Raw genomic sequence first — 12,646 nt, 5'->3', positions numbered from 1 at the left:
CTGCCTTTTTATTTTACTTTTGTTTGAAGAGAGAGTTTTTTCATTTGTATCTCAATATAAATGAATACCACCTAATGAATGTTCCATGACTTCCATCTTTTCCTTGCCACCATAAATACCCTCCCAATAATGTGCTAGCACTTTAATTTTAGTGACTAGGGTAGAAAATATAGGCCAACAAACGGATATAATAAGTAGGCTAATATAGTGACTTCAAAATTTTCAACAAAGAAAATAGGCTTTTGGGGCTCAAACCGGCTCACTAGTGGTTTATGTAGGGTTAGGCATGTGATAATTTGGATATGAGGCTTTTAGTCCTATTGCCTAAATCATTTTTATGCACCAATATCAACAAGATTGCAACTCATAAAGCTCTCATTCAGTTGATCGGCCCTATGGCTTTTTGAATTAATTTTTCAAAACCGGAATAGTTCTCTCTCCTTAGCTCAAGAAATCTGGCACCAAAGAACATTATTGTCACTGTATCTGAAGCACGGGAAACCTAGTTCTCCAGAAGTTAGTAAGCAACAAGAAGTTTATAGACCAACCCTCGAGAGAAACGAAGTCTACACTAATAACCCATAAAAAAGTGGTGAAAGTAGTGACAATCAATAGAGAGAAAATCTAGCATGCACACACAAATAACAAGTGGTGAAACACTGTTCGTGGAAGCTTTTCGTCCTCACTACAAAGTAGAATAGTACTAGGGCAATTTTTGGATATTTATGAAGCTAATATCCTTTGTTTATCGACTGGTGATGTGTATGAAATCATTAAAAACTAGGGAGATGCACAGATTAGAGAGTTGTGAGACAACCTCTCGGAAATTTACTCTTAATCATAACATGTCAATTAACATTTAAATTCTCTATAAAAATCAACATATCAGGCATGAATGAAAATAAATAGCAGCTAGGCACTCATGTATAAGTAGGAAGCATCCCAAGTTGAGTATATACGGGCTCGAACAACACCTGAAAAAGATTAGAAGTAGAGTTACCAGAATCCTCAAAGACCATGATTTTGACGACTACAAAGATGAGAAGTAGAGCTACTCCTTTTTTCATCAGGGCCGAGTCCAACACAGGAAGCTAGTTGCTCCTGCAATCCACCGCTTCCCAAGCTCCTGCAAGAAGAAACAAACTTCATTAAAATCTTATCAAGAACACAACAGATATATTATGATAAAAACAGATGCACTTAACATTTTATGGAAAAGGATGAATGATATCCACAGGCTAAGCAAGAGAGGTTTTACATGGAATAAATTATCTTCTGATGCAGCACGAACGATTCGGGACTCAAATTGACTTATAAATAACCTACAAAGAAGATTGTCAATCTTAGATAGCCTTAAAAATACATTAAGTACAGAATGCACGCATGCACATAATGATAAATGTGGTGAGTGAAGCAGGTTTATTAAAGAAATGTCAATGCTTTCAGGCAGTAAAATCTCTAATCAGATGACTAGGTAAAATCTAGAAAAACCTGTTTGTTAACAATGCATTCCCGAAATAACTTTTGCTGACACAGAGACTGTAGAAATTGAAGAGAAGAATCACACTGCAGCCGAGGTGATTCAAGGTCTCTTCAGTAGTAGGGGATACACTTCTAGATGAATCGTTGGTCCGCAGATACTTGACATCTACACAAACCGCAGCAAATGCTGCCTCTTTGCATATGTACACCTGCCACCAACTCCACTTACTCAGCCACAACATAATTTGATAACACTTTGAAATAACAACAATCAAGAAGATGAAGTGGGAAGATTTATAACATTAAACTAGTAATTTAATGTTCTCAGTTCTCACCAAATCCTGGATTGCTACCTTGTAATATGCAGTCAATGCTAGAGCAACCTCTTGGTACTGTGAAGAAACAATGACCGTCAACAATTGTAGACTGCAATCTATGAGAGACGCATGAAAAAGAATCATGTCATTGGGAATGGTGTGATATTCCTAGATACGAAGTAGTAAGTACATATCTACAAACAACGGATAAGGAAATGAATATTGACTTGTATGTATGCTCCAAGTAGAACTAGCAGATAAAAGACCAGGTCAATCAGTTGTTCTTCCGATATCTTCACATCATCAAGCAATATCAGAAGAAAACATATGATGATATATGAATTAAGGGACATACTGATGATGTATACACATATAACCACATCATAACACACGTAACAAATATGTTGCCAGAAGTTGAGAATGACTATATTTTCAAGTACATAAACAGGGAAGATAAATTAAGAAAGAGCTAGGATCAATGTGAAGATAAGGAGCTGTGAATCAAAGTTATTAAAGTTAAAGGCTAAAAGGGCTCAGGAGAGGTGGAACTAAAAAACCTATAAAGCATTAAGTACCTCATATCATACAAATGATGGGTGAGTTTATGATCTTAGGAAGTTGTGGTTTATGCAAAAACATTAGCAACTGCAGTTAAAGAAGACTAGAGGAAATTAAGCAGAAAGGTTGTCAGGATAACTAGAAAAAAACATGTTAAAATACTTTTAAACCTCCATGTATTACAATAGTTTCTTGACTGCAAATCTCATAATATTGAGAATGAAAAATGAGAAGCAACCTAAAGCAAAAAAAGGAAAGCGAAAACAAGCAGACTGTTACATGATGTAGTGGAAAAAAAACCAGTGAAGGAATACAGGTCGCTAGTAAAGCAACCAAGTCAAAATAAAGATTTTCTATCCATCCGTTTATGTTTGTTGTCTTGCGTCAATCAGCACACAAATCCAATTATAAGTGTAATATAGGTCTTTTGAAAATCAACAAAAAAATAGAGCATTGCCATCTGCTTGATATGATGATAGATAGCTCAGTATCACTTCCGATAACCTGTTCAATTTTGGGCACCCGGGAGGCAAGATCACACATGGAATGCAACCGAAGAATTCCACATAGCAAATACTTGAACGTGGATTTTTCCTTTTCCCAAACCATAATCGCTGCGATAAGGTGAAGAGGAAGATTCCTTGCAAATTTTTCCAAGTCAACCTGCAATAATCATGTGATTCCAACATGTGCATTCTGACGTGTAAATAGCAATAACAATATCTATAACATAAATAACAACTTTTGCAACAACCCTATTAGTTTCTATGAGTACATCCCAGATACAACAAGCCAAGAAATTGCAGATTTAACCTCTACCGAAAATCCCAACAAACTACAGTTCTAGTATATATATAGATAGATAGATCAATGTTTGTAAGTCGTCCGATATATCGCGATATATCGCGATATATCGCCTGTATCGGTAGGCCAAGGGTCGATACACACCCAGATGCGACTTAGGCGACTAACATTCGAGTCGTCCGATATATCGCGCGACTCGACCGATTAGTCGCCTGATCGAGTCGAGGACGACTTAATGGGCTTCACTCCAGATTGGGCCAGGCGGACAGGTAGGTGTCTATTCAGCCCATTAGGGTTTCTTTATACATCCCCCACACCCCCTCCCCACGTCCTCCTCCTCCAGAACTGCAGCCGCCGCCGACGCTCCCTCCACCTCCAGAAACTGAAGAACGCCGCCGCCTCTCCTGGACACGCCTCCGGCCTGCCTCATCCGCCGCCTCTCCTCATTCAGGATGAACTCTAGTTCCGGTAATGCTCCAGTTCCTCTTCCTCTCTTATGTCGCTCCTCTCTCGTCTATTATTTGAGTTCCTCAAGCGCTGCATCTGATTACGAAGATGATGAAGAGGGTGGTGGAGGTTCAGCTGCAGGGGCTTTCCAAGTGGATGATGTTGTGCTTTGAGTTTGCTTAATTGCTTGTTAGTTGTTATCATGCAAATCGTTGAACATGACTAAATCATTGAACAATATGATGCTGTGTTTTTTCCTGTTGTAATTTGAAGTATATATTGCATATTTTACATGTGTAAAAGGGCAAGTCGCCCGATATATCGATATATATCGGTCTTGAGGGACCTGGACGACTTGTCTGGTGAGTCGCCCGACTTACTATCGATATATCGACTAAGTCGACCGATATATCGACTGAGTCGATATATCGGTCCTATGGCGACGCGGTTCGATTCACCGACTTAAAAACATTGAGATAGATACATATGCACCTATTCCCAATCAGTTTCACTATCACACAATTGTTTCACCACCAAAACCGAGAGAGAAATAGAGAGTCAGTGGGTCTAGCTTTCACAATGGCTGAGCCCAAATTTTAAGATAAATGCTCAAAGGGATAACACCAATCTACAAATAAGCAAGCGATATCAACCCAAGAATGTTTGGACATCACAACAAGTTTATTAGCTTCACAAATCAAGAAGAAAACCCAATATCATGAACCCAAATCTAACTCCCTAACATATCTAGCCAAACAAGAAGATAAAATTTGTAAACTGAAAAATTAATGGAAACTTACCTAAGCCGAGAAGTCCACGGCAGTCCAACGAAATTGACAGTGCAGCCGATATGGCTGGAGAATGACACCGACCGAAGTGAGACCCCGACGGCAGCGACTGCTCGGTGGATTCTCGAGTGCCTCTCACCGCTCGGCGGCACCTGATATCCGACGGATGGACTGATGGCATGACAGCCTTGCGACGCGGCGGCTGGTGTGCGCGACGTCAGCAATTCCAGACCGAGGAGAGTGCAACTGGAACGGAGGGAGCGGCTCCGGAGCGACGGAGGCCGCTGTCTGCAAGCGAGTCCAGCGAGTGTATGCGCAAAGGAGAGTCGGTGCCGGCTGCTATTGACCGACGGCAGTAGCGGTGGGCGGTCATGGTCAGGCGGAATTGAAATTTGGGAGGAATTCAAAATAGCTTTAATCGACCGAACAGAGGCTGCGTCGAATTGTTTGGGGAGAAATCGGACCGGTGATGGAGTGTAGTCACCGGCGTGAGAAAGGCGGAAGGGTGCCGACGGGAATTGGTTCCTTCATTTGGGGATCTATGATTTGGGGAAAGTAAATTCAAATTGAATAACGGCAATTGAAATTTTTGAGGAATTCAATATATAGACGTGTTTGATACTGTCGTGAGGAAGCAAAATAAGAATTTGACCAAGAAAACAAAGAATGAATTCATATATTTGAGTTTGATACACCCAAGAATTGTTGGATGAAAAACTTCCAATGCTTGACACGTATTTTATTGATATTGTATTAAATGCTATTTAACACTTTTATCCCTAAAATTAATGAGCATACTTAACACTTTATATCATTGTTATATTGTAGGGTAAATGCATTTGAATGGCCAAAATATTGGTCTATTAAAATGGCTCTGACTTCCAACTTGTTTGTAGAGATAAGGGTGGAAGGAGGCCCCCGAGCACACATTATATCATACAAGTAAATTGATTGATAAAATAAAAATGACCAGATATAATGGCAACTGAAATTTGAGAGGAATTCAAAATATAGCTTTAATCAACAAAAATTTTAACTATTAAGGATAATTCTTTGGGACCGTGAGTAATTCCATGATGGGCCAATGAATTGAATAAATTAGGGCTGACTTTAAGTGGGCTATATTTAAATAATTCTTTAAATTGGCTGATTAATTAATTCTTTGGTCTAAATTGATTTAGTTAATGGTGGCTAATATGTTGGATTATTTTAGTAACTTCGACACGAATTAATATCCAGATTTATTTAATTCTTCAACATATTCAAGTTAAAGGCAGGAATTGCTAGTTTAAGTTCATGCAAAATAATGTTGTAAAGGCAGGAAATAAAATTAACATGCATGCATTCTAATTAAGTTTGAATATTTTATTGAGTCTAGTCAGTATGTTATTCTTATTTTAGAAGGAACTATACCGGCAAGAAAGTTAAGACTGAAGTGAGAATTTCAATTAATAATCTAAGCAAACGTGGTGGATTTTCTATCCTACATTATTGTTATTGTGTGGTTTTTCTTCCTAAATACTCCCTCCATCCATGGAAAATAATCTTATGATGTCATTATGGGATTTTCATAAAAAATAGTATCATTTCTAAAAAAATAGAAAGTTTCACTCATATTTTATCTATTTTTTTATCTTTCTCTCTTACTCTATCAATTTCTTATTAGAACACGTGTCGTCCACAAATGAGACTATTTTTTATAACGGAGGGAGTATAAGTTAGTTTCATGTATGTTTTATGAGAAAATGATGTTATGTATGTTATGTAATGCCATGTTTTGTTTTGATCATTTTCTATTTATTTGACTAGCACGGGGGAGCATACCTATTTGGCTTTACAAAACTTCTTTTCCGAAAAAAAAATACTTTGGCACTACCAATCTACTAAACAAATAACGTTGACTTATTTGTTTATTATACATTTAAATATGTAAAACAACCATTAAATGTAAAAATAAAACACATATGAAAAAATAATTTGTTTAATTCCTTGAAAAATAATCGAAGAATTTTTACAATATTCAAGCACTCGAAAAATATTTTACAGTACACGAAATACTAATAAAGAAAATATGAGATAATTATTTATAGATGAAGTGAGAAAGTATTAATTATGTGTAGTGTGAGACCATTTACTTAAAAAGTAAATTGAACTCAGAATTGAATAATAACAGTACTCTCCCTTTGTAGCCATTAGGAGTCTCATTTGAGTTTGGCACGAGTTTTAAGAAATATAAAGGAATGTGAGTGAGTAAAAATAGTGGAATGTGGAACCCATTTTTTATACATATTAGGTTTATAATAGAATGTGAGTGGATATGATTACTTCTTCTTTAAGAAATATAGTAGTCTAATTTATGTAGTATTGGTACAATTGTATTACTTCTCCTTTATTTACTACTAATTTGTATATTTTTCATAAATTATGAATTACTAGATATTAAATAAAAGCAGAGGGTGGATATGATTACTCGCTGAGAAGGACATTCATGCATCTTTTTATTCTAGTTTCATTTAAAGTAAAGTTTGGTTTTTGAAAATTCATACATAATATTGCATTAATTGTGGTAATGAATCATTGGGTAATGATAAAATGCAAACTCTTATATATTCTAATAAAATGCAAACTCTTTATATATTATACAAACTTTAAACTATGATATAATTGTATCACTTCTTCTTTATTTACTGCTAATTTGTATTTTTTACATAAATTATGAATTACTAGATACTAAATAAAAGCAGAGAGTGGACATTCGTGCATTTTTTATTCTAATTTCATTTAAAGTAGAGTTTGGTTTTTGAAAATTCATACATAATATTGCATTAATTGTGGTAATGAATCATTGGATAATGATAAAATGCAAACTCTATATACCGTACAAACTCTAAACTATGGTCAAGGTCGTTAGAAAATATCAATAAATGACCAAATAACAGCAACAAAAATGTCAACATAACCGTTGACACTGTGTTGACAATCTTTGTTGTTGTTATTTTTTATAACGGAAGACTTGTACAAAACAAATAAACCAGACAAAGGATCTATTTGACAGATTATGGGATTAATAACATGTTAACACAGAATTGCATGTTAGAATGCAAATAATTCATGCTTAAAGAAAATAAATCCTAAACATGAATACTACGGTTTAGAGTTACCGATTTGATTCTCCAAAGAATCATCGATTACTTGCACCTTCTCCACGTGATGACCTTTAATACGAGACCACGGATCTTCTAATCTGTTCTTGAACTCAAGTTGTGACCTTTGGGTGGGCAAAGCTTGTCAAAATCGAAAGGACTCGACTAGAAAGTGTCGGGGTTTGGTGCCCCTTGCACAGCGGAAGACTTGGATAAAATAAATTAATCAGATAATGATCTATTTGATCGATTATGCAATTAATCAATTCACATGTTAAACAAATAATTGCATGCTAGAACGTAAATAATTCATGCTTAGAAAATAAAAATCCTAAAACATGAATACTACGGTTTAGATACAGATTTGATTCTCCAAAGAATCGTCGATTGCTGGTTCCAGAACTGTATTCCGAAATCCGTGTGGACTAATCTTATCAAAATACTATGACTCGAATAAACAAGACAGAAATTCCTCACGGAGGAGAGCTGAAGAAAAAATCATCTCATCCAATCAAGAGAGGGACAAAAATTTCATAGTAAATAAAATTATATTTTATATCTAATTTATTCTCCTATTTATATTAAGTTCATATTGGGCCCAGTCATGGATCTATGGAAGGTTTTGGATATGGCCTCACCCAATTAGCTTTTTACTAATTAAATTGAACCCACAATTTAATACAAGCTTATATTGGAATATTATTAGCAGCCACCACAGAATTAATATTGCACTGCTGATGAGTCTAGTTTCATGCATGTGTTCCATGATAATATTCTACTATCTAACGTGCGAATATGAGCCAGGTGTGTGTGAAAGTCCGCCATATTCCAAGGATGTTCTGATCAACTAGGCGGACAGACGAATCGAGAAAAATGAGTGAAACTGTTGCGTGAACGGATCAAGTCAGATCAACCGGAGCCAACAGGAGTTCCCGCATAGAAGATGGAGCTAAAAACCCTACCAAAATCCAAAGGCATGAATGACATTTCGAGAGGACGGTACCCTAGGGATCAGAGCCCTACACCTCTCTATAAATAACAAGCCAAGCGCGAGTAGGAGAGGGGGGCGCACATAGAGAGAAACTCATTCCTGATTTCAGCTCTCTTCAAGGGCTGAAATGGGAGCTCCCAACACTCAACACTCCTGAATTCTGCCACTCACACACTTGGTCTTAGTTTAGTTTAGTTTAGCAGCGTGGTGGTGTTAGTTTTACCGGCTCTATCTTTTGGTTATGTAATTCCGCTTCGAGACGAAGCGATGAAACAATTTCTACTTTTAGTTCTATTTACTTTTAGTTTATGCTTGACGTTCAGACTTGGATTTCAGTTTATTGATCAATGTTTTGTGGAAGTTTGTTATTATGCATGAACTCTCTGATCGATGTTTGATTTCCGATTTATGAAGTGTATCTTAGCTCAAATGTTTAGCTGTTGTTTATTCCATTGGATGTGCTCTGTTGTCTATGAATTTTACTCAGTTATGAAGTGATCATGGATGGGATGCGTTAGGACGTTTAGATCTGCTAATTGGTAACATGGTAGTGTAGATCTGAGTATGTTTGCATTGATCGAAGATGCGATCGTGTTTGATTCGTTTTGGCAGTCGTAGATCTGAAGTTTCATTTTATTATTTTCATGAGCATGAGTAGGTCAGTTTGTTTATGTCTTAACAGTAGTTGTTCTCTGCTTGATTTGGAAGTTATGCGTCAGATTTATAAGTTTGTGCTTTCTTGCCAAGTTTGTTCTGATGGAAGTCTCTGCACATCTGATTTACTCTGTTCCTTGATTTGGTTGTAGAAGAAGATGAGTTTGTTAGTAAAGTTTTGCTTATCGTACACTTTTCAGATTTCAGGAAATTACATGATGAGTTGATCAAGTAGATTTTATTCCATTTAGCAGGTGGATTAGTTTAGTTAGTTTAGTCTCTCAAGTCAAGTAGTTTAACTTAACCCACCGTAGTAAAGCGTGGCAGCAGTCATTCTCATTCGTGTCCGCAACCAATGTAAAACAAATCATCTATGTGGGATCGATCTGTACTTGACTATACTAGTTAATAGTTGTAATAGCCGAGACTTAGGTTTCTCGGGAGTTATGAAATAAAATACTAGAACTTTTATTGACAAATGAAAGAGTATTTTTATTTCTTGAAAAAGGGTACAATTACAATTTTCAGAAACCTCAAACTAAATTACAATCTTTGACAATGAAAATAAAAGTCGAGCTACACTACTACATTTAGAAATCCCTAAGGGCTACTTTGGCCTTCGTCATCGGGCCGTCTCGGCCCCAGATTTTTCAAACGAGCCGGGAGGGCGAGACCACGAGGGAAGACAGCCTCGTTGGCCAGTCGCAACTCCTGCCAAAGCACACGAAAGAGAACTAGTTGCATGAATAGAGACTGTTGGTGGATTGTGATAGCTCGGCACCAAGCTCAGCAGTTCGCCACCAAGCTCGGCAGTTCGGCAGGGAGCTCAGCAGTTCGGTACCAAGCTCGGCAGTTCGGCACCAAGCTCGGCAACTCCGTGATCTGGAGAGAAAGATCAAAACATGAAGAAGAGCTCGGCTGTTATGACAACTCGTTTCAACAGCCGTTAGATCTCCTCAATTGTTTACAGAGACAACAAGAGAAGTGTATTAAGAAAGGGAAGGGGAAACAATACCTTTCAGAAAGGTGAGTGAGTGTTGGACCGAAAGAGGCAAACTCCAGCCAGCAGGCTCCCCTCCAGCTAATACTCTGCAAAGCTGCGGGTAACAGCCCTTGCTTCCCCTACCCAAACCGGTTATAGTCCGGAAATCAGCCCCCACAATGCCACCTCTAGTGTGCACCTGCAAAAGAAGACAAAATTCATGAATGAATCAGAGTACAAGGCAGCACAAAACACCAAAATCAGTTAAAGGATGCTGCAAGGTCAGCCAACACTCAGCCTCTGCAGCTTTCAGTTACAAGATATGTGTTTTTATACACATTCTAAGCCCCTCGGTTACTATACCACACCACAACACCTTCCACTTAGTAGCAAAGTAACAAGCTAAAGAGAGGGAGGGAGAACCGAGAGAAAGCGGAAGGAATCGAGCAAGAGTAAGAGCAGCCTCACTCAGCAATCACAAGAGGTAAATCCTCCAAACCATACTAGCATCATGTAGTACACAGTAGATAGCCAAGAATGAGAACTTAGGAACACATGAGCTCAAGAACATAGGAGTATGCCTTAGAACCCCACATCAGAACATAATCAGTAACATAGAAACGGCTACCACGGGCTCAACCCCTCCATGAAATCAAATCAATCATAGCAGAATGTAAGAAAATCCCCTAATGCTCAAGTCACAGTATCTTTTTCGCAAGCTTCACTTAACAACACTAGAAAGATTTAAACAAGAAACTTAGCTTTGGAGGGAGAATGGCTCTGGCCGAGGTGCCGTGCTGCCAGAGGCGGAAACGCTAGACGAGAGGCAGCGACCCGACGGCGGGGTGTCAAGAGCGGTGGCTTAGACCTATAAATTCAACTGTCTTAATACGCGAAATTGAGATGATCAGATTATCCTTAGGAATAACCCTAGTCAAAGAAACGTTGGAATTCAGGTTTGGCAAACTTGTAAGACGGTTGGTAAGCCTTAAGTTTAGGTGTTCCACGCATAGTGTTCCCCTGCGACCAGTTTCTTAGATCTAGACCACCTCCTAATCTTAATCTATCCCTCCTTTCGTCTATGGCCAGTAAATTTAGAAGTCTTTTAGTACCCAAAACCAAAAATAAAATGGATAAAAGCATTGTTCCAAGTAGGGAAACTCATGCCCCTATAGATTATTCTAATTGGAGCATCCCTAATGAAAAAATAGAAAACTACTATGATATAGGACTTATTGATTTCAAAACTGCCTTTTCTATAAGGACTCATGAAGAAACTAGAAGCATATTGCAAAAATCGGAAAGCTTTCCTCTTCTTAATGGAGAATCCCTAAAAAAATATAGGGAACAGAAATATAGATATGCACATTTTGGTCTTGCCCAAATTGCTGTCAAACCCTTAGTCCACATAGGAGTTGATGCCCCTATTTTGCTTGTTCTAAGAGATAAAAGACTCAAAGATTACAAAACTTCTATTTTAGCCATGGTTCAAACAAACATATGTAATGGTCCCATCTACTTCAACTGCTGTCCAAATTTCTCTGTCGATCTCACTGACCCCATGATCCTTGAATCTCTCATCCTTGATGTTCAAATCCAAGGGGATAAGTTTCATGTATGTAAAAACTTTGCTGTCATGTTTAGGGTCTATCTTAGACTAATGACGTCCAATCTGAATCCCAAATTCATGAATGAATCAGAGTACAAGGCAGCACAAAACACCAAAATCAGTTAAAGGATGCTGCAAGGTCAGCCAACACTCAGCCTCTGCAGCTTTCAGTTACAAGATATGTGTTTTTATACACATTCTAAGCCCCTCGGTTACTATACCACACCACAACACCTTCCACTTAGTAGCAAAGTAACAAGCTAAAGAGAGGGAGGGAGAACCGAGAGAAAGCGGAAGGAATCGAGCAAGAGTAAGAGCAGCCTCACTCAGCAATCACAAGAGGTAAATCCTCCAAACCATACTAGCATCATGTAGTACACAGTAGATAGCCAAGAATGAGAACTTAGGAACACATGAGCTCAAGAACATAGGAGTATGCCTTAGAACCCCACATCAGAACATAATCAGTAACATAGAAACGGCTACCACGGGCTCAACCCCTCCATGAAATCAAATCAATCATAGCAGAATGTAAGAAAATCCCCTAATGCTCAAGTCACAGTATCTTTTTCGCAAGCTTCACTTAACAACACTAGAAAGATTTAAACAAGAAACTTAGCTTTGGAGGGAGAATGGCTCTGGCCGAGGTGCCGTGCTGCCAGAGGCGGAAACGCTAGACGAGAGGCAGCGACCCGACGGCGGGGTGTCAAGAGCGGTGGCTTAGACCTATAAATTCAACTGTCTTAATACGCGAAATTGAGATGATCAGATTATCCTTAGGAATAACCCTAGTCAAAGAAACGTTGGAATTCAGGTTTGGCAAACTTGTAAGACGGTTGGTAAGCCTTAAGTTTAGGTGTTCCACGCATAG

General features: G+C 38.0%; 1 protein-coding gene across 2 annotated transcripts; it reads right to left on the bottom strand.

The window, feature by feature from the left end:
• Window positions 1-797: 797 nt before the first annotated feature.
• LOC121762537 lies at window positions 798-4,977 on the bottom strand. 2 transcript variants are annotated; one of them, XM_042158444.1, is made up of 6 exons: window positions 4,409-4,977; window positions 2,862-3,020; window positions 1,818-1,874; window positions 1,492-1,691; window positions 1,259-1,322; window positions 798-1,126 (listed from the first exon to the last, which is right to left on the bottom strand). In XM_042158444.1, the coding sequence occupies exons 2-6, from the start codon at window positions 2,964-2,966 to the stop codon at window positions 1,067-1,069; spliced, it is 486 nt and encodes a 161-aa protein (XP_042014378.1). In that variant the 5' UTR covers window positions 2,967-3,020; window positions 4,409-4,977; the 3' UTR covers window positions 798-1,066. The 2 variants fall into 2 exon arrangements, with proteins under 2 accessions (XP_042014378.1, XP_042014379.1); XM_042158445.1 differs by having other exon boundaries at window positions 1,836-1,874.
• Window positions 4,978-12,646: the final 7,669 nt, after the last annotated feature.

The sequence above is a fragment of the Salvia splendens genome, chromosome 13, assembly GCF_004379255.2.
Source record: "Salvia splendens isolate huo1 chromosome 13, SspV2, whole genome shotgun sequence".
NCBI lineage: Eukaryota > Viridiplantae > Streptophyta > Magnoliopsida > Lamiales > Lamiaceae > Salvia > Salvia splendens.
The sequence above is the reverse complement of the archived record's forward strand: the minus strand, read 5'-3'. Positions and strand labels throughout refer to the sequence as shown.